We start from the raw sequence: 26,715 nt of genomic DNA on the forward strand, positions 1-26,715 counted from the left end.
TTCATTAGAAAATTATCTTTTAATCTTCTCTTTGCATTACAAACATTCAATAGAAGATGAATTGTTTTCTGAAAAACCCTTTACATATGAAACCTGACAGCTGTTTTTTTTTTAATCAAAATATACAAGACAATGCTTCCATATAAAAACCGGTTTTGTTCCCCTTAGCCTCTCTAGGTAAAAAAGTTATGAATATTTACACCTTTTTCCTCAAACATTCTTTACAGCTGAAAAAGAGGGACTATTTCAAGAAACCAAAGACAAAAACAGGTGGAGTTGTACTAGTTTGAAAACTGCACATATTGAGTAGGCAGCTCCTCCAACAATTTTAAAGGTACACAGATTGACCAGCAGTGAATCCCCTAATCATACAACTACCAGTCTAGGTAGATAATGCATTACAGTCACCACATTTGAGGACTTTAAGAGGAATAACAAAACGTGAAGAACCAAGACTTCAGAAGGCACAACAACTTTGGTCCACAAAACCCTGAAGAAAACCTAAAAAATCCATTAAGCAGTTGACATGCATCAAATCAGAACATTGTTCTTAAAGTAAACTATTGCTCATTAGTTCAGGCACAAGATCACTAACATGGTCATTAATGAGCACCCATACACAACATCAGGCAAAAGCATATCAATGTCTACCATAACTCCAGCATTTAGCCCAAACTACGGAATGTTTGGGAAGTGGATTTTCACCAAGAAAGAGATTCATCACACTTCGATAAAAAGGGAAATGATTGGTCAGCAAAAACATTTGTTTTAAGTCAAATGCCTACAGATTTTACAGGAGTGGATGGTAGTTTCCAGGTGGTGGTGGGGCTCAGTACATTCCAGAAGGGCTTGACATGTCAAGTTACTCTTACCATATCAATTTGCAAGCTACACAACTAAAGCAGAAGTGCCCTTACCCATTCAAAAAAAGTTAGATTCTGCAGCAAGGTGACCTCAAATGCTATAGGGTTGCTAGAGCATGTCAAAAAATCTAGACGTAAACCTGAAATTACTAATCAGACCGAAAGCAACATCTGTAAATAAAAACTTTCCCCATAGAACTAAAAATCTTACAGGTAGCTTAAGAAATTATTCTACCTGAATACTCATTTTGCAAATGGAACATTAATCTATCCCACACTACTGTGCAGACTTCCAACTTTCTGGAAACCCACCATTTTACTCCCACTGTGTTCCTGCTAATTTATCTGCTGAATCATACTGTAAAAAAACTCTACCAATGCCTTTTTACTTAAGTGCATCAATAAAGTACTTGCACATAGCCCAATGTTAAATGCTTGATAAAGGGTCAGAAATAGCCAAATTATGGACATGTACATAATCAGAAGTACTTCAGTGAGCACAAAACTGTGGGAACCTCTTTGTCAATGCTGTACATTTGCAGAAGGGAACAAGGCAGGGTAAAAATGGAATCAAATACTAGGTGGCCAAAGACAGATCAACAATACAAATCTGTTTTCATTTGAACCCAAAAATGAATATATAAATCAAAAGCAAAATTAAATGAAAGCAAATTAACAACAGAATTAAAATAATTGCACACCATGCCAGAACGTCAGCTGACTTAAGTCAGTGAGGTGATGGAGCACACGGCAGGACAATGACATTACTGCCAATCTCACTTAATGTAGGTGTACAGAGTAGAAATGCAGCTCAAAAACAGATTAAAATCAAAAATCTTACTAAACAAAATACAAGTAGAAAATGCACATTCTATCAACTAAGATAATAAAACACCCTCAACTATAAGATACATACAAGCTATTGAATATAAAGGCAACAAGCCTAGGTCATTTAAAATTGGGACTGTTCCTGGTTACTGGACAACTATTTTCTTTTGGAAAGGAGGAATAGAAAAAGCTCCCACCAGAGGGTATTGCACATCACTAAGACCACAATGGTATCTAGAGCCCTTCTGGGTAGAGGCTGACAGATTCACATTTCATCACGAACAACTGGGTGATGCATGTGGGGTGGACAAAAAGCAGCATGTAAATTTATGCAATTTGTTGGCTGTGCATCGGTATTAAACTAGATTAAGTGGTACCTAAACTGCCACAGAGCTAGGTCATTTCGTTTAGAGGAAAACTTCATTAAGCTATCAAGCTGAAATTAAACACTGCTGCATTACAAATATTACAGCCGCTCAAGCTGTAGCAACCTTCAAATCTACACTGCTTCAATTGGTTAAAATGAATATTCAACAGCATAGCTCTGCTATGGTTGAAAAACTTGTAGATTAAAGGCAAGGCCACCAGGTAGGTGAAAGTAATTAATCACCCCCAAATGGTGGGAAAAGGAGATTGAAAAGGAAAAAGAGGTGAAGGAGGAGGAGATAAAAACTGGTGTCCAGAACACTTGCTGCCCCAAAGGCAGTAGCAGAATGGCCAATATATCTAAACTATAAAATTAGATGGGCAAAACTGTAGCTTAGATAGTCTTACTAATTCAAAGCTACTACAGGCCAATTCCATCCAGTTCCTCACCTCCACTGACACTCTATACACCTCCTGCAAATTGGGTAAGTAATAACATCAATGAGCAAACAAGCAGAAAAACATTGCTCAAAAACAAACCATAAAGCACATAACCAGAAACAGACAATTTATAAAATGGCCCCTGGTTCGTTATAAAGACATAAGGCACAGGATAATCATTTAAATGAAAGTAGAATATATGTTTAAATTATCCACACTTCTGTATTATAGTGGTATGGATACCCAAAGGGGAAGAATTAAAAGGCTTATTACACAACCTGATATTAGATGCACAGGCTTGAATGATCCAAGAAAATCTGCAACCTGTAAACTTTTAGAAGAATTTCAAAGGCTGAATCAAGAGCAACACTAGCAGAAGCCAATCTGTGATAAACGGATTGAAACCGGCAGCATTGCTACCATAAAACAGGATGTCATTGCAGTTTTTTTTTAGAAAGAGAACTATGGTCACTTTTGGGTAATTTCAGCTATGTAGCTGCTTTTGAGGTCTAGTGGTGTCTCTGAAATAGGATAATCATTGCGCCCATAGGCTAGGCAGGACTCCAGAGAATGGCTGGAAGTCCACATCAGAGCTTTAGATAGTTGACTTGGAAAAAGAAACTCTGAGGTGATGGTTTTCTCCAAGGTCATGATTATGAAGGTCAATGAGAGCCTGGATTGCTTCTTCCACTGAACCCATCTGGATAAGAGCCATTTTGCGATCCTTCCTAAAAGTCACAAAGCAATATTCCAATATTAAAGACGGAGCTAAAGTCATACAGTGCTCAACAGAAAAAAGGTCACAAAAGGTATAATCCCAGTGATAAAATCACATCAAAACTTACTGAAAGAACTTGAATGCTTTGACCATGCCAGTTGTGCTTGAGAAAAGCAATTTCAGATCATCTTCAGTTATAGATGGTCTGGAATAAAAAAAATCAAAGCTTCACAGATGACCCAAACAAAATCAATTCAATACATATTCTAGAGCTAATTCAATTCAATTCATCCCATTTAACATGGCATATGTACCCAAGACTGGCCCAGACTGTGCACTGCAGCTCTGCCTAATGCTGTACAGCTGCAGGACATGGTGACCCAAAACATATAAAAAGGAGTGCAAAGAGGTGAAACTGTCAACCAAACTAAATGCCAGATATAATAAAATTTAAGCTACATATTATTCAGCATCTACCTGCAAACCAGTCACTTACGGAATATTAGAGAGATGGAGTGTAGCAGAAGGAGGGAAGATGTTCTGGAAGTTTTTCGACCCAGGCTTCTTGAAGCGATGCAGTGGAGAGCTGCTGTAGTCTTTGGTCAGACCCTGATCCTCCTGGCCCTCACGGGGAAGCTGAACTGTCTGATGTTTGGACATAGTCACTCGCATTGCCTTCCCATGAAGCCTCTGACCATTCAGATGGCTCATAGCTACAGAAAGTCAAAGAATTAAACTTGAGACAACAGGGATACAATACACAAGTCAAAAATAAAACAGACCAACGTTTAAACAAATGAAGGTAGATTTAGGTTGGCTGTCAGACAAGCAAATGCTAGATGGGCTACTGCCTTGTGGGGTTCAGACTTGATCAGCTCTGTTCAAAGATGAATGGAATAAAGTTACAGTTCCTGTAACGCAAGTCCCAAAAAGCACACAACAAAAATGACTTATCTGGCCAAACTAGTCAGATGGCTTTGAAGCAATATTGGAAAAGGAAGGAGGAAAGCAAAGGGGAGAGAATTCTAGAACTTAGTAGCAACACCAACAATGGTGAAGCAATTAGAGATTAGAACACCACAAAATAGATAGAGGGTTGCAGAATGGAGACCCCAGGTACATAGAGAAACAATTATGAACATTTAAACAGCATAAATTTACGCTCGACTACATTGTATCAAGTTCTGAGCACAACAGGAAACATGTGGAAAAAGGCAAAAACAGTCCAGAAAATATTCAAAAACAGTTCTTTAAGAGGATATGCAAGGTGCTCAAAAATCATGTTAGCTGCAATCAAAGATAAATTACACCACGGAGAAAATATTAGAACCACAGAACACCAATTTAAATGGCAAATAGAACAAAATATTGCAACGGTTAGGAACATACCAGAGTACGGTGGCAGCACGGCTTGCAAATTAAGTTGGTTATATATCTGAAAAGAAAGCAACTACAGGGCAAAGAGGGGGGAGTGGGGCTAATGGTTACTTTAGCAGAGAGCAGGCAGACACGACCAGCTTCTCCTCAACTGCATTCTATTCCAGCCTATAATTTAGTTTATTCAATAACAGGTACTCAATAATTGGGATTAGAAAAGCAGAGCACTGAGCATTAGTTTAAGCAGAATTACACAACCTGCTTTTAAAGTGGTTAATATTAAATAAGTGAAATATAATTCATGAAATCAATTTTAGTACAAAAAACAGCAGGATTAGCGCGTCTTGGCTGATTTAGTGGAGACGTACCCAGTTGAGCTTGTGTACAGTCAAACATCTGTACCAAGGCATTTTCTTTCTTGTTGAAAAGTATCTTCACACGCTGCACATCACCATACACTCCTTAACAGAAAATACAGGAAGTTAACAGGTGTCCTCCTACTCCATACCAATTCAATATGCAACCCAATCACAACCAAGTTTCAAAAAAAAAAAAATGTATCCATTTTAAATCCTAGTTAAATTCAGAATTAGGATGCCATGAAAATCATAGCACTCAGGAGAATGGAATTCAGTGTCAGGCTAAATTAAAAGCCAAAGAAATTACTGAGATCACCAATACAAGTTTAAAGATTTACAAAGGCATGCAAAGCACCCAAACATGCATTACTGAGCAATGTATGCAAAAATCAAAGAATAAAACTAATGTCAAATTATAGTTGAACTGAAATTATGCATTGAAATAGCAAACTGCAAACTTCAAATATAAAGTTTCCAACAAGAAATAATAAAACAGATAATAAAGTGCTAAAGATAACATACCGAAAAGAATAAAGAGGCATTGGGGCGTAACTCTCTTTAGAAGGACAGCAGAGCAAGGCAGCGGAAGACAGGAAGAGGAAAGGAATCGAGGGAGAACGAAGATGGAACGAATCATCCATAACGAAGGGTGGTTCCCACAGAATGGTGAATTGGTTCATGGATCATGGTTCAAGATGGTTAATTGAGGGGCAGGTTGGTCCGAAGAGCATTGTTGAAGCACAGGAAGCATGGGGACCGTGCAGTCAGTTCACAAAGGAATCCGCATCAAGTTTGGGAAGGGAGAAAGGGATGGGGAAGGGAAGAAAGAAAAAAGTAGCATAAAACAGGTCAGTATACATGAGAAATATGTAGTGTTCCATCTGGTTGATCAATGCATTCTCTTCCATTACTTCATAAAATAAAAAGCTGTATGGCTTCACCTAGAGGAACACATGCTAAAGGAAAGGGTTTAAAATGTAATACAGAAGGTTAAAAAGAGACTGTATCCTTTTACTGCTCAAAGGCTGTAGATAACATCTCAAATCTGAAATGTGCAAAAGTTTTAGCAGCTAGTGAAAATGAATCTTGTCCCCACCCAAATTCAAATCCAGCTTCATGCTTGACATCATAGTTTGTATTACCAGTATAATGAATTCAGCTGAACATTGGAAATTGATATTGAAGAATTTCAAATGTTTCAAAATTTCTGAAAACAGAAATCAAGGTAACCTACAATTTATGCTAGATTCAGCAGGGCTCAATCTAGAGCTGAATCCAAGCTTCAAAGGTGTTATATTTTATCCCACAATATACCTCCCTACTTTGAAGTCCACCTGCAAGTTAGACTCCCCTAAGCATATAGCAGGGACTCTTGCAGATTATACTTCAACAGCTCTTAAAAACCGACAACCTTAGAGTTGCCAAATGATGCAAGTCTCAAAATATAAAACAAAACAAGCATGCATAATAGTGCATCTAAAATCAGTTAGTTCACAGCACTCAAACTACAATTAACTGAATAGATAGCTAGAACACAATACTGGGATTATTGAAAACAAGGGGAATGGCATATGTAATTAATTCAGTATCAAAATGCAACACAAACAGTTGCCCCACCAGGGATGAGACGGTCACTTACACACAAATCAGAAGCTAGTTACCAATAACAAATTGATGTATTACAAGCCTATCTTGCAGAATCATCCCAAGTCCTACATTGGGAGTGTCACTTTCGTTGGTAGAACAGTCAAGTAATCAACTTCAACTGTGCCTCAGTGCTAAGCAGGTTTATCTTGGAACAAAGCTCAACTGGACATTGGAATGTAACAGTTAGGAGGAAATATTGCACCGGGTGGGCCTATATTTACTGGGAACTCAAAATTAAGGGTGATTTATTGAAATACAAGACCTTAAGGAACTTGACAAGGTGAATGCTTCCCCTGAGACACTGGAACTAGGGAACAGCTTAAAAATAGGGGTCGCCCATTTCAGAATGGGAGAAAAAAAAAAGTGCTGATTGTGCAATTCTTTTCCCCGGGGTGTGGAGATGGAGGACATTGAGAAGAAAGTCAAAGTCAGCATTAAAAAGAAAATCAAAAATCCAAGGTGTGGGGCAAACAGGAAAAGTAGAATTGAGTTCAAACCATGTCAGCCTGCAGAGTAGGCTCAAAGACAAATGGCTGAATGCTAATATATTCATATACAGTTAAGCCAAGTAATTAAGAACAAATTAAAATTAGGTTTAACGATAGAGAATTGACAAGATAAAACAAACTTCCTGAAAATGGATTCTACACAAGTTCAGAGAAACCAGTTCTAAACATATGGGAAGCTGTGGCCAGAAATAGCTCTCAAATGTATTCTATTGTAATGTGGGTAACAACATATGGCAACAAAGTGTGATAAAGTTACAACCAAGTAGCCAGTACCAAAGACATATCAGGAAAAAAGGCAGGGATTAAGCAGGAAACCCTTCAGAGACTGAAGGAACTGAGGGAATACATTCAGAATTGTTGGCATCAAGAATTACAGGATATATTTGCATGCCCTTATTTCCAAGCCAAGAACAAGTTTGTATATGAACTACTGTATATACTGAAATAACAGGCAATTTTTGACAATTTTAAAGTTAAACCTATGGGTTTGATTACATGGACACTACTTTTGAGTTGCTGAAATTCATGCTGAAAGGTCATACAAAAGCCCAATTGATCTCAAATGAATGAAGAAAATGAATTATGTTAATTCTCAAAACAGTGACGTGGGGGAGCCAAGTCGCAAATCGCGATCTGTTAACTGAAGAACTTGGGTCAACTTTTACACGAGATATGGAAAACTCCATGCTTTTTGGCCAGAAATAGGGGGTTGATTTTTACACGAGATTGACTATTACTCGAGTACATGCTTCAAGTTATTTCTAGGAGGATAGTTGTAATCGCCTCTGTTGGTTGTACAAGCTGGCAATAATGGATATTAGCTACACACAATGTTAAACAGTTACAAAGGGAAAAGAAACGCAAGACAAAAATTCACACAATTGGTTCAGCTTTGCTGGTCTGTGATAAGTCATTTAATGTGTTAGAAGACTCGTGTCCAGATCCCACATCAGATGCTGCATCTACTAAGATGTGATGTTTGTTTACTAAAAGCCACCCAAATGCTAAAAATAAGATCAAGGCCAAATCTTAATACATGCAGTACATGAAGGGCAGCAAAGTAAACAGGCTACAAAATTCAAATAGCAACTTTGCTTCATCCTGTTATTTTCCTAAACTTCTGGAATTCAGTTAGAAGTGGCATGCAAGATTACTGCAAAGTGTCTAACTGAAGAGACACCTACTGTTGTGTTTATACTAGGATATTACTGATGTCAAACCCAGACTGGCCAGGAAAGCAGTACCTGCAAACCATAAAAACCATTGGAAACCTGGAGTGCACAGAACTGCAAAAGACTGCAAAATGTAAGCAATGTATTTGAAAGAATCAAATTTCAACAGAATACAAACTGACAAGACCAGAGATTTGTAGTGTGGGGAATTAAGGAAAGAAGTCATGACTAGTCAAATTACATTTCCTTCTTAAAAATCACATTTGAGAAGCTTCTAGATAAAGCTGAACAAAAGACAATAAGGCATTATTAAGTTAAGGGGGTGGGGAGGGTGGGAGAACAGAAGAGAGATACTTTCAAAGCCAATTAGTTCAAAAGGAGATAGCCAGAGAACATCTTCAGTCAATCTAAAACATGTCTGGGGTAGCTGCTGCCAAGATTCAGACAAGGGGACTGAGCTGAAGGAGACATTTAGTACAAAACTAGGACACCACACTAACCTCAGGATTCAGATTGCTAACCAGCAGGACAGCATTGGCTGCAGAGGCAAATCCAGGAATGCCAATACGACTAGCTGCTGCTGCAGCAGCCGCTGCTGCTGACGGCATGCCAAGTGGAGCCAAAGCTCCATGAACCCCTGGGACGGACAAACCTATTGATGAGAAACTAAAGTCATTAGACAAAACATTTCACCAGATAACATAGTTTTGTTGAATGCACACTGTAATTAGATAGACAATGTGGAGTGTTCAGATTTAGTAATGTCCTTAAGCTATCCAAATCTACCCGTTAAAATTACAGCAGTTAGGCTGTAGCCTGACTGCCAGACCCAAAACCATCCTGCCCACTGCAAGGGAACAGGGACAAAGCTTGCTATCGTGAAGTTAAGACTATATGAAACCCAATAGAAAGATGGTACAGATAATTTCTAATTAGATACAAAAGGAAAAAAGCTACCACCAGCACAGAAAACTGCACCCAATACTCCACATTTAGCCCATTCACAAATGTGGTTGCACATTTCCTTCAATATTGTACCCAAACTTTTGTCCAAATCTGAGCAGCACAAATGCCATTGTAAACAAAGCAGTTAAAACATTGAATATATAGTATGGCAGAACGACACTGGCAATAAGGCAGAGTCTATGAGTAGTGTACATACAGTAATCTGATGGATGTTGGAGAAAGTCTGTAGAGACACAAGTTTTCAAATAATAAGCAACTTCAAAATATAGAAGAGGTGCCTGTTGAACCGTATACTTTAATAAAATGACCTTCCTGAAGTGCAAGATCAAGTTTGAATGTGTGGCTTTCCCAAGTCTGGATTTAGATCTCCACTTGCTCATATTACAGGTAGATGCAACAAGCCACTCAATAGAAGTGAATTACTTTGACAAGCCACAAAGCAGCTTGGTCCAAAAGGGTTCATCTAGGGAACACCTGAGCTCAAAGCTTTCAGGGTTATTTCATAGCACTCCAGACTACTCAAGAATGTTAGGCCCGAATACAGAAGATTTTTAATACACAAGGCCATTCAAAAATAAAATTCCTGCATTAGCAACTCACCAGCTTGCTGGAAGGCAATACTAGGAGGGAAACCAGCTCCCCCTCCGTAAGGCGAGGAGATGATACCTGGTGCACCTGACGAGAGAACAAGTCTGTCAGTAAGCACTTTTGTAACAAAAATAGCTTTTACAATCCATCTCTCTGCCTGCACTGCCTCCTGTCAAGTGTCAATAAGTTTCAGGAATGCTGCAGAATTCCACTTCAATCTTAAGCTGCTATCAGGTCAATTTTGCAGCACTTACAGCCAAGCTTTTGAAACAAGCATTGCCGAAACACCCTAGCAATGCTAGTAATTCACAGTTAAAGTTTAGCAGCAAAATTCTGGTTAAGTACATGTTGGTCGGTTTTGAATTTCATAGCACAGGCCAAATGTCAGTTATAGGTTCAGAGTTACAGATTTAAACATGTGGAAAATTAAACTCAGCTGGGAAAACCACCATTCAATCCTGTATTTTGGCTACAGTCCAAACACCAGTGTACAGTTTGGACAGCTAAGCAACAGACAAGTTATACTGAACTTAAGTATTACTGAAACTAAAACCAATATGCAAATTAAGCTAGGAAAGTTCCAACCTGTAAAACAAATCAGATAACTGACAGGAGGTTAAACATTAATGAGACTGCTGTTGTTAGAGTGTGATCTTGATTCTAGCATATACTTCACCGTGCCATCTACTTCCCAATGACTGGTTTTGTAGCCACAAGAATTAAGATTAAATCAACATGCCTAGTACATCAATAGCCAAAAGTCTTCACGCTGGAATTTCCAATTAAGTTTTACGAGTAGAAAACTAGTATAATCTAGTCATTTCCAGATCTGCCCTTTCAAACTGACTTTGCAAAGACTTAAGCAGCTAAACACAGAAGCATGCTTACCTATTTATCAGTACAGTTCCATGAAAGGACATAAGATACCAGGGGCCCTGCTGTCTAGCAACACCTCTACAATAATCAACTCTCCAGGCTAAAATGTAACCTGACAGAACACTGTTTCCAAAAGCAAATATAGGTTCTGCTGTCAAGTAGAGCTTGATAATATATGGACAGTGGCTTTCTGGAAGTAGCAATAACCAAGGTAGACAAAAAGGTCAGCGAAAACAAAGACATCCCTTGAGTACTTAGTTCCTCACCAAGACCAGGGAGGATCCAGTCTTGTGGATTAAAGACAGCTCAGCTAAATCTTTTCATTCCTTCACAATGAGAATATTGCTAAAAAGTATTATGTACTCTCACAGCATCAAGGAAATAGCCAAAAATGTATTTCCTACTCCCTCACCCATATCCTCAGAGTTCTAAACCCTAGAAATGGATGAAATTCCAACTGTTCACTGCTCCACATCACTCAGTATTCCAGCAATAAATAAATAAATAAATAAATAAATATGTAGAAAACAGCCCATTGAATCCCCTATAGTTTGGTTATATGTGGTACATTTTAAAAACAGCACTGCACAAAGTTGCTTGAACATACATGAATCCACTGTTGTAATGTTAGCAAACAGCAAAATCACAGAAGATGTATTTACCTAGTAGGGAGGCTTCCTTACCAAAAGCGGCTGCCATGGTTTGGTCTAAGGTTGGCTGATTGTCACCAGATGGTAGGTCAGGACGTGTGTAGTCTCTGCTTTTGTCATTATTGTACTTAACATTAAGACTAGTCAATTTGGAGAAGTCAATACGCAGAGTGCAGCAGGCATTATAGATGTTCTGTCCATCTAGGGCCTAGAAGGAGGGCATGTGGAGGTTAAAACAATTATTCAATGAGCTCACATTATTTTTCAGCCTTGTCAAGAAGAACAGATACTATGTTTAATATTTACTGGTGCTGAAGTCCTGTAGAATTAGACTATTCTTTGCGAGATTGGGGGAAAGAGGAGATAAGCTTAATTGTTTTTCTGTAGGGCAGCAGATTCATGTGAAGACTGGAACTGGTTTAATCTATACCTTCAGCAAACAGCATACTGACAAGGACTGATGAAGTGCACAAGTAACAAACAACAATATTAAATGCAAAAAAAGGGAACAAAGGTATAAAAAGGGTGAAGAAAGTTTATGAAGTGATTCAAAAGTCATCCACTTTCACAATACTTAAAACACAATGACTGGCCTTTTCCTAACATTTTACTATCTAAAGATACTTTCATTAGTTTCCTGGAGTAAATAAAACTTGCAGCCACAGACAGCATTGATAAAACTCCCAGTTCAGAGAACAATTAACATACCAGTTTTGCATGTTGTGCACTGGAGCCATCAGCATATTGCAGCAAGGCCTGGAATTGGTTATTCTTTGTAAAAGTGATGATCTTCATTACAGTGCCAAACTTGGAAAAAATCTGAAATCCAAATAGCATTCAAAAGGTTTTTAAAAAATTAAGTTAGCTGCATAGTTCTTGCATCAAAATGAGTCACCATGCACAGAACCAAGCAGATCCTCTGGCCTGTCTACCTCAGTGTAATGTAGACAAGCAGGACGCCAGAAGAACACAACAAGCCAGACAGCATCAGGTGGTGAAGTCAACATTTCGGGTGTAATCATTCTTCAGAGACTCAGTGTAATACCTGCCTTGGAACCAGACCATTTTATGGTCTTTAAGCCATCCATGCTGGACAATTAACATGGCTCACAAGGAACCACACTGTCCTCATTTTGATGGCCTTATTAATCAGGACAGTTGTGCTTTCCGCAGGTCCCATGAAAACACTTAAGCTTTCATTGTAGTTTGAGCTATATGTAAAGCACAGCAAAAAACTACAATATAGTCAATCATCCAGCATGCAAACAAACCCTGCAGTCAACTAGTCCATGCAGACCATGTTCCCAAACTAAACCTGGCCTGCATTTGGCCCATATCCCTCTAAACCTTTCCCTTGTCAAGTACTTAATGTCTTCTAACTGTTTTAACTATAGTTGCATCCACCACTTCCTGGCACTCCATCCCAAACACTAAAACAAAACTTGCCCTAATATCCTTTTTGAAATCTCTCTCTCCTCACTTGAAATATGTCCCATGGTTTTGAACACCTCCACCTTAGGGAAAGACCTTTGCTATTCACCGTTGCAGGCCATTAGTTACTCATGATTTTATGAACTTTAAGGTCACTCCTCAACACTGTACACTCCTGTGGAAGTCCCAGCATATACTTATAACTCAAGGCATCAGTAGCACCCCTGTCCAAACCATCTAGTGCAAATTTGCTGCTGTATCCCAACCCACCAGGCAAGACTCACTTCCCAATGTTCAACATCCACACATGCCCTCCTCAGATACAAACTGCCAGTTCGTGTTTCTCATCATTTCTACATCCTGAGGGGTGAAAAATTATCATTGAAAACTTGAGAATTAGGATTTACCTGGTGCAACACATCTAGAGTAACAGGATAGAAGAGATTTTCCACAATGATGCGAAGAACAGGGCTCTGACCAGCAAGACCAGCTGCACTATCTGACACACCACTACCAGCAATAGCCATGTTAGCAGTCTGCACAGCATTGACTGCCTGAAGAGCTGCTTGTGCTCTCTGAAAAAGAAACAGGAAGTTAAGCCATTGATTTAAATATCATGCACATTGCTGCTCAAGGTACAACTGTCTTCAGCCAGTCTCCAGTTTACAATAAACCAAAATTAAGGAAGGCCGTTTGAACTGACCAGCCTCTCTCAATAGAGTCAAGGTGGTGTACAGCATGGAAACAGACCCTTCGGTCCAACCAGTCCATGCTGACTAGATATGTCAATCCAATCTAATCCCACCTGCCAGCACCTGGCCCATATCCCTCCAAACCGTTCCTATTAATATACCCATCCAAATGCCTCAAAATGTTGCAATTGTACTAGCCTCCACCACTCCTTCTGGCAGCTCATTCCATACACGTACCGCCCTCTGCATGAAAAGTTGCCTCTCAATAATAAGAGTTCTGATTCTTCACGCATTCCAACCCATAAAAAGGAGAGCAGAGAAAAAGCAGGCCCAATGAGGCAGGAGAGAACAGCAAAAAAATACAACAAAAGCACCACAGGTCTGCAATCAACCCTAAAGAATCACCATTAAGCAAAGGCTAAACAGGTTGGGACCCTATTCATTAGGGTTAAGACAGACATGATTAAGGGGCTGGATAGAGTAAATGCCAGAGAATGTTTTCCCCTACATGGAAAGGCCTAGGGCCAGAGGGCTTAGTCTCAGAATTATGGGACACCAATTTAAAGCTGAGATGAGTTTGGAACTCCTTGCCATAGGTAAATGTAGGGGTAAAATCCTTGCGTATATTTAAATATGAGATAACCCTCGATTGCCCTACTAATCAAGAAGTTATGAGTGATGAAAACAGATAAGCGAAATGTTCGATCAGCTGATCCCACTGAATGGCAGAGCAGGTTTGAGGAAACAAACTGTCTCCTCCTGTTCCTCTCTCATGGTCCTAGCGAAAGGATCTGAAACCACACTTATGTTGGGAGTTGCAACTCTTACACATTTTGATCGCTATGCCTAAAAGTTCTACTTGGCAAACACAGAGTGCAGTGAAGGATCAAGGGATTGATTTCTGAGATGGGAGGTTTGTAATAAGAGAAGACAGTGGGCAGACCAGGTTTTATTCATTTGAGTTTAGAAGAACAAAGGGAAGCATGAATTTAAATGCTCAAAATTCTAACAAGGCCAAACAGAATGGGTGTAGAGATATTCCCCTGGCTAGGGGGGCCAGAACAAGGGGGTCAGTCTCCACATATGCTACAAGCCATTTCAGAATGATGGAGGACAGATGTCATTCAGGGAGATGACCCAAGGAAGACAACATAGAAAGCTATAGAAGCCACGTCATAAACCTTTAAATTTTTAAAAGGCACCAGGATGTGGTACTGGGGAGGAGAATCAGACATGATAAGGTTGAACAAATCAAAATAGCCTATTCTTGTTTTAATGTTGCACAGATGCCCAGTTAAGTAACATAGGAGGAGTCTTGGAAGTATTAAAATTTTATCCAGCAATACAACCACCTTAAGGAAGCTCCCTGTTAGCTATGCTAAATGGACAACTCTAGTGGGAGTGGCATCGTAATAAATGTGAACTTCATGACTTAGTTTTAAAAAGCTTAAGAGAAACAGATAGGCAAGCTTTTCCAAGCGATCTCTTGTGGCTTCATCCTTTATCACACAGGAAAGGTTAGGAGGCAGAAGACAGTGCAGTGCAACGACACACTGACCAATACTCACAGTACATCAGTCCATTCAAAGACCATTGATCTATTAACTGTCACATGCCTTGTCTATTTACCTGATTCGCACGAATAAACTACTTCATCAGAAGCCCGATTTTGAGGGCACTAGAAGACAGTCGAGGGGAAAAAAGTGGCCTCAAGGCCAAATGCCGTTCACTAGTTACTTTCACTTAACAACGAAACCAGGTTTGAATTGATTTGATCAAACCGTAGTCAGAGTGGTTATTTCTGGCTTAAATGAGGTGTTTAGACATCTGTACAGCTGGTGAGCTCAACTTTGACATCCCCTTCCCACTTAAGTCATGACAGCAAGTAAATCAGCTGCAGTACAAACTTCCTCAAAACTCAAGAGCTCAAGCCTGTCATTAGTAAACCAAGGTACACTTAATCCTACAGAAAGATCAAGAGTACTCACAGCCTGATTGGGAGAGTTGTCAGTCTTCAGTTCCTTGTGGTTAGAGTATTGAATGTAAATAGGATGGCTTCTCAGGTATGGAGTGACAGTGCTATAATAGCTCACCATTGTGTTAGCAGCTTCTTCAGTGTTCATTTCTATGAAAGCCTGAAAATTAGAAATTCACACCACTCAAATGTCATGAGGTATCTCAACAGCAGTGCAAACATTCATTTAAACATACAACAATCTTCTAAAACAATCACAAGTGTGCAGAGCATAGTGGAGCAACTGTATAAAGCAAAACTAGAACTTGAGGATTATACAAGTGTCTTCTCATGACTGCGTGGAGGCATTGAAAAGCTACTTATTAAACTTAGTGGTTATTAACATTGAACCATTTGTTGTTGGCTGAAATCATTGCATAAAGGGTTCTCTTCAAATCAATAATCCAGATAGAAAGTTTACCTTTAGGCATTTTTAAGCAGCATTTGTTTATCATTTCAAAGAACTTGCTTAGGTATGGAGAAGTCAAGAGTCACCCACCTGGTTTTTGCCTTTTAACATGAGAAGATTGGTTACTTTGCCAAAAGGCAAGCCCAAGGAGATGACCTCTGCCTCAGTGACATCATTGGGAAGTTTACGGATGTGAATGACTCTAGAAGGTAAGATTCCTGACGTTCTGTTCTCTGCTTTGAACTTTTTGCTGTCGTTGCCATTGGCTAGAAAGGTTTAAGACAACGTGAAGGCACTAGCATTCTCTCGGCATGGTTATGTTTTTCATTAACCATCAGCCCAAACAAGTTTACTGCTAAAAACAAAACTACAGTTAACTTGTCAAAATTCAGCTAAAAAGCATTTCAACCAGAGATATCGATTTCATGCTCAACCCTGCGCCATGGGGCTAATTTCTCTCAATCTATAGCTTAAAAAAGTATTGTTTATTAAAAGATACTTACTGTACTCACCAGATGGAGCAGAGTTGCTCATGATAAAGGGACCGTTAGTAGCACAAGCAGATAGAAGCTCGTCAGATCCCCGCTGCAAAAAAAAAAAGAGAAATCCAATTTTCCATCTCCCCAAGCAGTGTTTCCCAAAAGAAAAGAAAGTGCTGGAAGCTCCGATCAGGTAGCTTCCCTGTGGAGAGGGATGAGAATTTTTTCCACTTAATGACTTTTCTCCAGAACCTTGTTTTTTTTTCCTTTCAGAAGCTGCTACACTTCTACATTTTGATTTTAAAGCTGTTCCACACCATAGTATGCCCTCCATTTCTCATTGTCATCAAGCCTACTTCTGTTCACATGTGATCAGCTGCTCGTGACTTAATACAACAGCCAAGAGTGAACTACCCTATCTATTCCTTGGTCACTAAGTTATATCCTGCATCACTTATTAAGCAATGGTTAAATTCTCTCTGCACAGATGCCTGGAAGCAGTTGACAGGTTATGAAGTGGTAAACCAGGCATTGTGTTTGGTGTGAGGGCCACTTTCCACTTACTAGCCACTAACTGATTTGAAGCTCTAACTGTTAGAACATCAGAAACAAGGACTTGGCGCCTCAGTTGTTGCACCATCCAATTAGACACTACTAGCACTAACTAAATCTCAAATCGATACCCATTAATAGACTCCCAATAGCAGGCATTGATCTTACTTAGAACCTGCCTGTGTAGAGGTCTCAATCTTCCTTCACCAGGTGTCAGTTTTACATGCAGTTAAACTATGCACTCTGATCCTAGAGATGTACAGGAGCAAATTTCAAAAAAGTGTATTAGAAAGTAAACCTGCAAGTCTACAGAAGCTCAGTACGACAGCAGCTGGATTTTTCTGAAGGGCTAACCCAGTCTTGTTGGGCTGAATGGACTCCTGTTACGGAGTCCCCTAGCAGTAACCTGCCCGAGTCAGCTCACAACCTCTCATCCAATGGAATACAAGGAATGTGTTAAGTTAAGCATTGCAAGACTTCTAGTAACGATCCATCAATTCCATTGGTAGAAATGGTCCATGTTTGATTAGGGCAAGAGGAAACAGCCTTTAGCTTTTCTAGCTATGAAGAAAAATTTATATTTAAGTAGAAACAGATTCAAGTGTGCCCGCTCAAAGAAATGGGGTTTTCAATCATAGAATGCACCCATTACAATGGAATGCTTTTTTGCATAATCAGAGCTGCAGAGGGATCTAACATGCCTGCCCTCAGGAAGTGACCAGCTCAAAGTAAACATTTAAATTATGCCACAAGGCTATAGCACAGCAGAGCAGTCAGTCATGGTATGAAGTTACACCACTGAGTCAAAAGATAACAGCAATCCTCCTCACCTTCAGTAAAAAAAAACTTCTTTAAAACACTGGATAACTTCAAAAATGGGAAATCCATCAATCAAGGTCTTAGACAGGCAAGCGAAAAGCCTATCACATTCCTACCCATCACTACACTTCACCTACCTGTAAAGCAAATTACTAAGCAAACCACTTGACGACAAAGAACGTCACTGCCAAATTTTCCTTATATTGATAGTAGATACATTGTAATGTTTTAGTCAGCTAGAACAGTCAGTAGTTAGTGCCAGGCTAGCTCCTCCAAATCAAGGTAATTTGAGCCCCTACAATTCATACTTGGTCTGGGAGAGGGGCCAACACTTTCACAAAAAAAAAACCGTCAGTGCACATAACTTGGTGTTAGTAGAGACCTTAACATTCTCGAGCAAAATATATGTGGGAGCAACTACTATGTACTGGTCACATTAGATTGTCCCTTCTGCAAAGATGGGACAATCTATGGAAAATAATTGAATGCAACTGCATCATAAATAAACATTGAAAGGGTTTTGTTTCATACTAGCAATGTCTCAAATTTGATGGCAGGATCACAACAGTGATAGTCAACATCTATTATTTACACTACGATACTGAAGACATCAACCATACGACACCTACTGTACTGTTCATCAGGTCTCAAAAGACCCGACCATACTCTCCATATTCACCCCCATTGTCCAACTGAAGCTCTGAATTGATTGGAAGGAACTCTCCTGCTCAAATTTTTAAATTGGGAGAAATATTTATCTGCTGCTGGCTGACGTTAGATTAGCTGCAACCCATGTCTGGGATTTTAGGGAGCATCAACAAGGCACACTCGGAGTAACCTAATCTGTGTGAATTCAGCAGCAAGATCAACCCTCAATCCCAGATCTGACTGCATGGTAAGGCTGGATTGCAGAGTTTGGTGACCTATAACTGAAAGGTCAAATGGAGTGCTATACCAACTTTACATCTAAAAAAGTAATGGCCATTTTACATGGCAACCACAGCCTTGATAGAAATGCTACGGAAGTGTCCTATAAACATTAAGTTAGCCTACAGCACAAGAAAACATCCAGATGAAACACTGAAAATTTCTGCACATCCCTAAAGTGTGTTTGTTGTAGACCATTAGTTACTACTTCCTTACACAGGACCTTAAAATTAGTATTTTAAAAAGTGCAGCACCTTGACAGTGCTGACATAGGAGATTCATGGAGTTCACTGGCAATGATAACATCCATTCCAAGTTAGAAGCCTTTCCAAAATTTATGTAACACTGGCATCCTGGTCTCAAAACACTTTACAACCAATGAAGCAGTTTAAACATGGTACAATGCAGCTTGCCTATATCACTTCCACATTTTCAATGGGACAATTAGACATTTTAAAACTTAGAAAACCACTGCTAACCAAACCAAACTTAAAAATTAATAAGCTTTTAAAATCGTGATCCTTGAAACTATTTCAGTATACAGGCAGGCACTAACAAAAAAACTGAACGTACAAAAGGGAGTTGCTATGACAACAGACTGAATCAATTGTTTACTGAAACTTTACAGCTTCAGTAGTGTCCAATTACAGGAAAACTAAAGTTACTCTAAAGGAAACAAAAACAAAATCGGACCAACTTAGAACCCTGCATTTAAAATGTACTGTGCCAAATGCACATGGTTTATGCTTAAGGATCACCATAATTAGTACTTTAAAAGAAAAAAAGCAATTCATATCAGGTTAGAAACTATTAAGACAGCTAAATAAGCTCAGTCAACAAAAAAAACAAGCTCAAATGAAAATAAACATACACTGCCTTGTTTGCCCAGCATCTCATTTATACTAATATAGACTTGTTTCCTCTTAAGATTCATTTCAGATATTTGATGCCTATTTAAAATGTTACAGGGGAGAAGGTGTGTAGAGTGAAACAAAAATTCCTGCTAAACAGGCGGCCTATACACTTCCTCTGTGGAAAGCTGTACTGAGATCAAATAATGAAAGGAAATGGCTACCAAATGAGTTTGCTGCAAAAACAGGATGTGAATGCCCCCAAAGCACATCAGACATAGCTTTGGGCGATTTCTAATAATCACATCAACTCACTAGATTAGACTTTGGCACATGTGCCAACTCAAGACCAGGCGGAACATCTCAAATACACCCTTGCTGGCATATTTCTCTTCAAAATTCCAAGAGTTCTTTGAATGCTAACCAAAACACTTTTGCCTTATTGTACATGAAATACACTAGTTTAACTTTCAATTTCAAATACATTCACAGCCTGGCACTGAGACCAGTCAATTTTCAAATTAAATCCAGATCAACTTCTGTCTGAAATAGTTTCTGTAGTAGTGCATGCTGTAGAAGTGTGACTAGGTTCACAATAATAAGCAATAAAAGACAATCTACGTGAAATTAACTTAATTTCCTAATTTAGAAGATCCACTGTGAAATGAACACTCAATATGGCAAAACATGCTTCGTATTTTTAAAAATTTCTACAGAAACCAGAGATACAAAACACTATTGAAAAATTGGAACTTCAAATAAATTCCTCATTCTGAAAGAGGAAACAGATGTTTGGCTGATTGCATGCAAGGGTGTTAAATGCATCTTTCCAGATTTTAGCATTAGTGTTTGCTTGACATTTGCCAGAAAACTCTGGACAAGGCTACAATTAAGCATAATAGTGCCAAGGAACAGGAAATGTACAATCTTAGTTAAGCAGGACTCATTTTGCATAATATTTGTTTCAAATAGCAATATAGCAGCAAAGTTTCTCCTGCATCAAAGCTGTTTTTTTTTAAATTTTACACAGCACATTGCTGCGACAGAACCTTGTAAGCCACAAGCTCCAGACAGTCACCTCTTTACATAAGACTGATGGATGTGAAACATAGCTCCCTGGAATGATTGAAATCTCAGGTCCATAAAACAGGATAGGTAATTGCAAATTAAATAAAGGAATGTCTTCGCAAACAACTGCAATGAATATTGTCACTGAAACCAGGTTTCTGAACAGCAGAACAAATTAGCATCAGTCACCAATGGACATCAGTAGCCCAGAATTAGTCTCAATAATTCATCTGTTGCATATTCAAACATCCAACTTAAAGCCAAGTGTCCTATGCTTTGAGTCATAATATCAGAGCTGCCTTGTCACCCTCGATTATCTGTGAATCTGTATCCAAGCATTAATTAGTTGCTCCCCAAAAATCACAACACCAATCAACTGCCTCACCATACAATTTCTCCAAAATGCAGACTCTTCCTCAATAAATGGCAGCTACCATATGGCTTCAATTTCATTAGTATTTGTCCTCATGACAGTGAACCAAATAGTACGAACTAAATGTAAAAATTCACAATCTACATTCATGTACCCCCAGTCAAAAAATAGATCTATGATTGTTTTAATCCTTAGTCAACTGCAATCCTCAGTTGCCACCACCCACAATTTTACACACTCTTCATCTCAGCAGAATTACATTGATTTATAACTTTAAATCAATTCACAAAATGGGGATATCATTGGTCAGTTCAGTAACTTTAGCCTATCCCTAACACCCGAGGCCAGTTGGGTGTCATTAATTGAACAGGTTTCAATAACTGAGTACTGCTGCTGGAGATCGGAGTCAAGATTAGAATGGTGCTGGAAAAGCACAGCAGGTCAGGCAGCATCTCAGGAGGAAAACTGACATTGTGAATAAAAGCCCTTCAGGTTCATAATCTTGCAAAAGATTGCACCTTCTGTACTGCATCGTTTTTCTTCTACCATTACCATCCTCTACCACTCTGGAGAATGCACATCATAGACAACTACTTCAATCTAAAGGACAAGTTATTCTACCCAATCTTTTCAGTTCTGTCCATCAGCATCAATATTCCAGTCATAGAAATAACTTAAATAGGTTCTCTTCAAATTGTTTTTTTTTAAATCTGTGGACAATTATTTTACTGTACTGACCATTATTACCAATGAACTACACTCCATCTGCATTGCTTTATTCTTAAGAACTTGATCCAATCCTTCCAGTGTGCAGATGAATTGAATAATTTTACATAATGCTGCATGCTTGCCTTTTACTGTTCTGAATTTTGCCTATATCTGGCCCTTAATTTAACAGTAGGTTGTCTCCCTCTCCAAACCCCATCTCAACTTTAACCACCTCCTTTGCGGCAGGAGAGAAAATGAAATGAGGAAGAGTAGTAGTCACTATGCCATGCTCACTTGAAGTCCAAAATTTTGGTCAAAACACTTATTTGGGAATTAGCCAGCACAGATGCCAATTTGAGCTCCAGTAACAGCATCACAAGAGAAATATTGCCTGCAAACTTTAGACAAGTCACTGAAATTAGAGCAGATGCCCAGCTCAGTACTAGCATCAAATTACTCAAAGACCATTCAATATTAATGAAAGCTCAAGATAAATGCTCAGTTTCATCCCAATCTCACTTTCACAGCTTTATCCTTCAAATATACACTAATCTCAAAAGTTAAAACAAAATTTTAAAAATATCACAACATTGATGAATTACAACCAGACAGCATCCACAACCACAGTTCATTTTAACACCCAACTCCATTTCAAACTCTTCAAAAGGTCACAGCAGACATCATGAAACAGATCAAGGGGTTACAATCAGCTGCCAGCTCTAGATTTAGTTAGATGAAACAGCAGCTGCTTAAATGACTTCAAACCCATCACTACAATTGCATATCATTAATCAAGGTCTGCATCACTACTGGTAAACCATGTTCCAAGTGGCTTGTTATATTATAAATACCACAAGGACAGCTTCAAAATGATAACATCCCTTTTTTTATTCCATCATCTTATTGAATCTAAAATGCAAAGGGCTACAGAACAATTCTTAAAACAATTCACAACATGGAATGGATTAATGGGTTAATAAAACTCAATACTGTAGATGTTAAAAATCTGAAATAAAAAGTGGAGAAACAATTGCCACAAAGAGGAGTTATGTCTGACTCAAAACATCAACTTTCTCTCAGATGCTGCTTCAAGACCTGTTGATTTCTACAGCACCAATGCCTAAACAAAAACAATGCCAAGTTGACAAGCCCAGCGAAGAGGGGGGGCATGTGAAAATTAACAGAAAACATTTAAGAGTTCATACAGCTCTTCATAAAAGGCAAGCTTACTAGCTTGTGTCAGTCCTCTAAATAAGCACCGAGCTCTGAATAAACAAAAACTATCTGCAAACTTTAACTGAACTGGGCACAAACTCAAAGATCTGAGAAGAGCCAACATTCACAGTCTGTTACAACATAATTACACTATGGCAGTAGAGTCCAAAACGTTAATCCACAAAGTGGCTTCCCCGCACCTCCGAAGGCATTTGGAGAAAACAAGCCTTACTCTCCAGCTACATTTCCAGCTGGTACAAACTTGCACAAGTAGAAATATCAAGAGTGTGCGCAGTATGGCCAGATACGACAGTTGCAGCACATTGCAGAAGCATCAATAAACCCTAGATAGGTTGAAAACGAACTTTAGACCTGCTCACTCACATCGTTAATGCAAGTTTTTAGTTTGTAAAGCAGTGTAAGCCTCCTTTCTCAAGGAAGAGAATCAACAGATGAGCTTTCTCAAATAAAATATAAACCATCAAAATCACCTCTCTCCAATGTATTGTCTGCAACATTGCTAGGCTATTGTTCAGTTCAAGTCAAAAGGTGAAGCATAAGCAAACATACCAGTGAAACCGAGTAACGTGTCTCCTCACGCAGTTGGATGTTTCACCAGAAATGGGAATGGCATCCCAAGTAGAGACCATCTCCCAACAGAAAAGACAGCTGATACTAAGGATGTAAAGCTATTGAAAATAAATGCTGGAGATCACAACCAGCCAAACACAGCCAGCATCAGTGGAGAGACAGCAAGCTAAATGTTTCAAGTCTAGATGACCCCATCAAATGTGAAATCGTTCTCTCCTGACTCCAGAGAGGAACCTGATTTGAAGATCTTCAATTAACATCCAGCCATCAGTTCAGATCAGGAAATAAATCAGAAATTCCACACAACAGTTATACCTTTAGCCTGGAGTGAATTATTTGAAAATCTAATACTCCCACTTTAGAAAATTGTGACTACTGAACAGATTTAAAATCCAAGCTAACAAGAAACGAAAACAGGTAATTACATCCATGTAAGTGAAGCCAAACATAACAGTTATCGCATTTGAAAGTACAAACATTCATAGGATCAGGTGTGAAAGTCACAGCAACAATGCCTACCTTTGTACCAACTGTTATATCTTGGACAATGCTGTAGAAGAAAACAGAATTTTTTTTAGCAAATGCATTATATAAAGGAGCTATAAGAACAGAGCAAAGCATTCAATAAAAGCCTCAAGTTAAGGGATGGACCAGGCATCACCATAGCCAGTCAGCCTAACACTTAAATTTACCTCACCTCTAGTGCTGCAACAAGCTTTACTTTTAAAAAACGGAATTAATCATAGGGTCAACAAAACCTCCTGAAAAAAATAACTAAAATTTATAAAGCACAAAATCAATTTACAACAAACATTTCTCACTCAAATGTAAGAACCCATCTTACACAGGTGCTGGCTTTCACATTTGGAAGTATAATTTGCCCAGAACTCACTGCATCTCCTTTAGTGCAACTCTGACTAAATTTAAGAACAATATGTCCTTTAGAGCCAGTGATCCAAACAGAATAATTGTAAGATAATGTGAAAAAAGCATGGTTAAGGAGGACAGACAGTGGTATACAGATCAGATGTACTTTAGACTCCGCAAAATAAAATGATTTTGGATACAAATGTGGCATCACCATATAGGAAGTCATTTTTTATTAAACCGAAGCTACATATTACAAAAAGGGAACTAAATCAGCCATTGTCTACCACCAAAGACTACAACCATGTGGACAACAGGCTAAATCCAGCACCCACCTACCTTCCCGCTACTGGGCCCTAGCACTATGCCTTTAATTCATGACAAAAACCAGAAAGCAGTTCCATTATTTCCCTGCACCCCACAGACTGACGGCCATGTCTATGCAGGACACAGGAATGTTAAGGGTTGTGCAACCGATCGCAAAGAAGCACGCCCATACCAGAAGGGTGGAGTCATTTTTATAAGCCAATTTCCTCATTCGTAAACTGCTCGGTCGCATGACGGGAGGTAGGAACGCTTATAAAGAAACCTACTGTGAAACATACAACCAAAGGATGATTCAAGGGGAACCCCCCCCCGATCGCAGACTTGACTGTATAAGTACACTCCATCTATAGGGAGCACTTCTTACAGGTCCGCGAAACTGGCCTAAAATAAACTAAAATACACAACTGGAACCAAGCATGTAAACTCTCCAGCACCGAAATTTTAACAAATTAATCCCCCAATAACAATACAATGCCTAAATTGCACACGGCTCTAAGGACAGAAATCTTTCTATTGAACTACGGTGACATCAAAAAAAAAGTTTGCAGACTACGTCTCAAGTTAAGCCGGAGACCCGGGAGGGCACCTCAACAGACAAAGAGCGGGGACTGAGCCAGGGCCTGAAGCGTGGAAAGTGCGCGGGCTGGACGAGCAGCCACGTGCCCGCCCCGAGCGCAACGAGAGCGAGGCGGCCCCGGCAAAGAAACCGGCCGACCCCGGACCGGGGGGGGGGGAGAGAGAGAGAGCGAGAGAGCTTCAACCCAGAGTCGGCCGCCATTTCGCGAAGCCCAGCCCCAAGCCCGGAAACCCGCCGAGAGTTGGGCTCCGATCGGGGAGAGACGAGCGCAGACTGGGGGCAACCAGAGTCTCTTTCCCAGTTTTTTTTTCTCTCACACACACACTCTCTCCAGGATCCCCTAAGCGCTGCCCCTCGACAGACTCCTTCGCACTACCACCCCTCCCCTCCCCCCTCCCGCGGGCCTTGTGCATCCGCGCAGCCCGAGTTCGCCGCTCGAGCCCAACTTTTCCGAGACTTTTGCGACGACGTCTGCGTCGATCTTCAGACCCTACTTTCCCCCTCCCCTCCCCATTCTCACTCCCGCCCGAGGCACAACACCCTCGGTGTAGCGTGACAAACCACGACGGCTTGCTGCGGTTAAGAAGTTGGATCTCCTTACCCGTCCATTGCAGACCAGAGATCGCAGAAAGAAAAGCCGCGACCGTGCCCTCCCGTCTCAGATATACCCACACAAAATGGCGCCACGTCAATCACGGCCCGCCGCCGCTCCCCATTGGGGGGCGGGTGACCAAGGGGCGTGGCTATTGCCCTTCTGATCGGAGGGCTCCAAAGAGTAAACGTGGAGCCTCCTGTCAATCCAGTCCGCAGGCCGGAAGTGGGGCAGCGTGTCTGTCAATCAGACCAGAGACCGGAAACAGAACCCTAACCACCATCAATCAAACTCAGTCCGCCCTATTGATTGGACAGACGCTCATAGGGACCCGCGCGCTAGCAATACGCGCCATGGGGACGGAGAGTGGACCCTCCCACTCCAACGGCCAGCGATCAACCGTTGGAGGGGGAGGGGCTGGAGAATGGAGGCACTAGAAGATGATGGAACGGGGTGGTGAGAGGGTGGAAAGCTTGGAGATGGAGGAGTGCCCTTCTTCTCTTGGGAGGATACTAGTGCATCCCCGATGTTGCTGTAAATCACGAGTCAGAAATGACTGAGGAACCTAAGAAGGTATATCGTGTGTTAGATTTTATTGGTGGAGGGATTGAGTTTTGGAGCAACAATGTCATGCTGCAGCTGTACAAAACTCTGGTGTAGCTGCACTTGGTACAGTTCTGGTCACTGCATTATAAGAAAGGTGCAGAGGAGTTTTGCTAGGATGTTGCCTGGTATGGAGGGAAGGTCTTATGAGCAAAGGCTGAGGGACTTGAGGCTGTTTGAGCAAAGGCTGAGGGACTTGAGGCTGTTTTTGTTAGAGAAGAAGGTTGAGCAGTGACTTAATTAGGGGAGAAAGTGAGTCT

At 40.0% G+C, this 26,715-nt stretch overlaps 1 protein-coding gene across 8 annotated transcripts; it reads right to left on the minus strand.

Moving 5' to 3' along the window:
- On the minus strand, positions 1-25,957 carry LOC122565153 (polypyrimidine tract-binding protein 1-like). 8 transcript variants are annotated; one of them, XM_043720837.1, is made up of 16 exons: positions 25,862-25,957; positions 24,009-24,039; positions 16,410-16,491; positions 15,997-16,172; positions 15,472-15,618; positions 13,199-13,366; positions 12,069-12,179; positions 11,394-11,568; positions 9,847-9,921; positions 9,443-9,469; positions 8,781-8,932; positions 5,475-5,508; positions 4,962-5,054; positions 3,713-3,929; positions 3,344-3,421; positions 1-3,226 (listed from the first exon to the last, which is right to left on the minus strand). In XM_043720837.1, the coding sequence occupies exons 1-16, from the start codon at positions 25,867-25,869 to the stop codon at positions 3,094-3,096; spliced, it is 1,707 nt and encodes a 568-aa protein (XP_043576772.1). In that variant the 5' UTR covers positions 25,870-25,957; the 3' UTR covers positions 1-3,093. The 8 variants fall into 8 exon arrangements, with proteins under 8 accessions (XP_043576772.1, XP_043576771.1, XP_043576776.1 ...); XM_043720836.1 differs by having other exon boundaries at positions 11,373-11,568; XM_043720841.1 differs by lacking the exon at positions 9,847-9,921.
- Positions 25,958-26,715: the final 758 nt, after the last annotated feature.

Source organism: Chiloscyllium plagiosum, chromosome 31, assembly GCF_004010195.1.
Source record: "Chiloscyllium plagiosum isolate BGI_BamShark_2017 chromosome 31, ASM401019v2, whole genome shotgun sequence".
NCBI lineage: Eukaryota > Metazoa > Chordata > Chondrichthyes > Orectolobiformes > Hemiscylliidae > Chiloscyllium > Chiloscyllium plagiosum.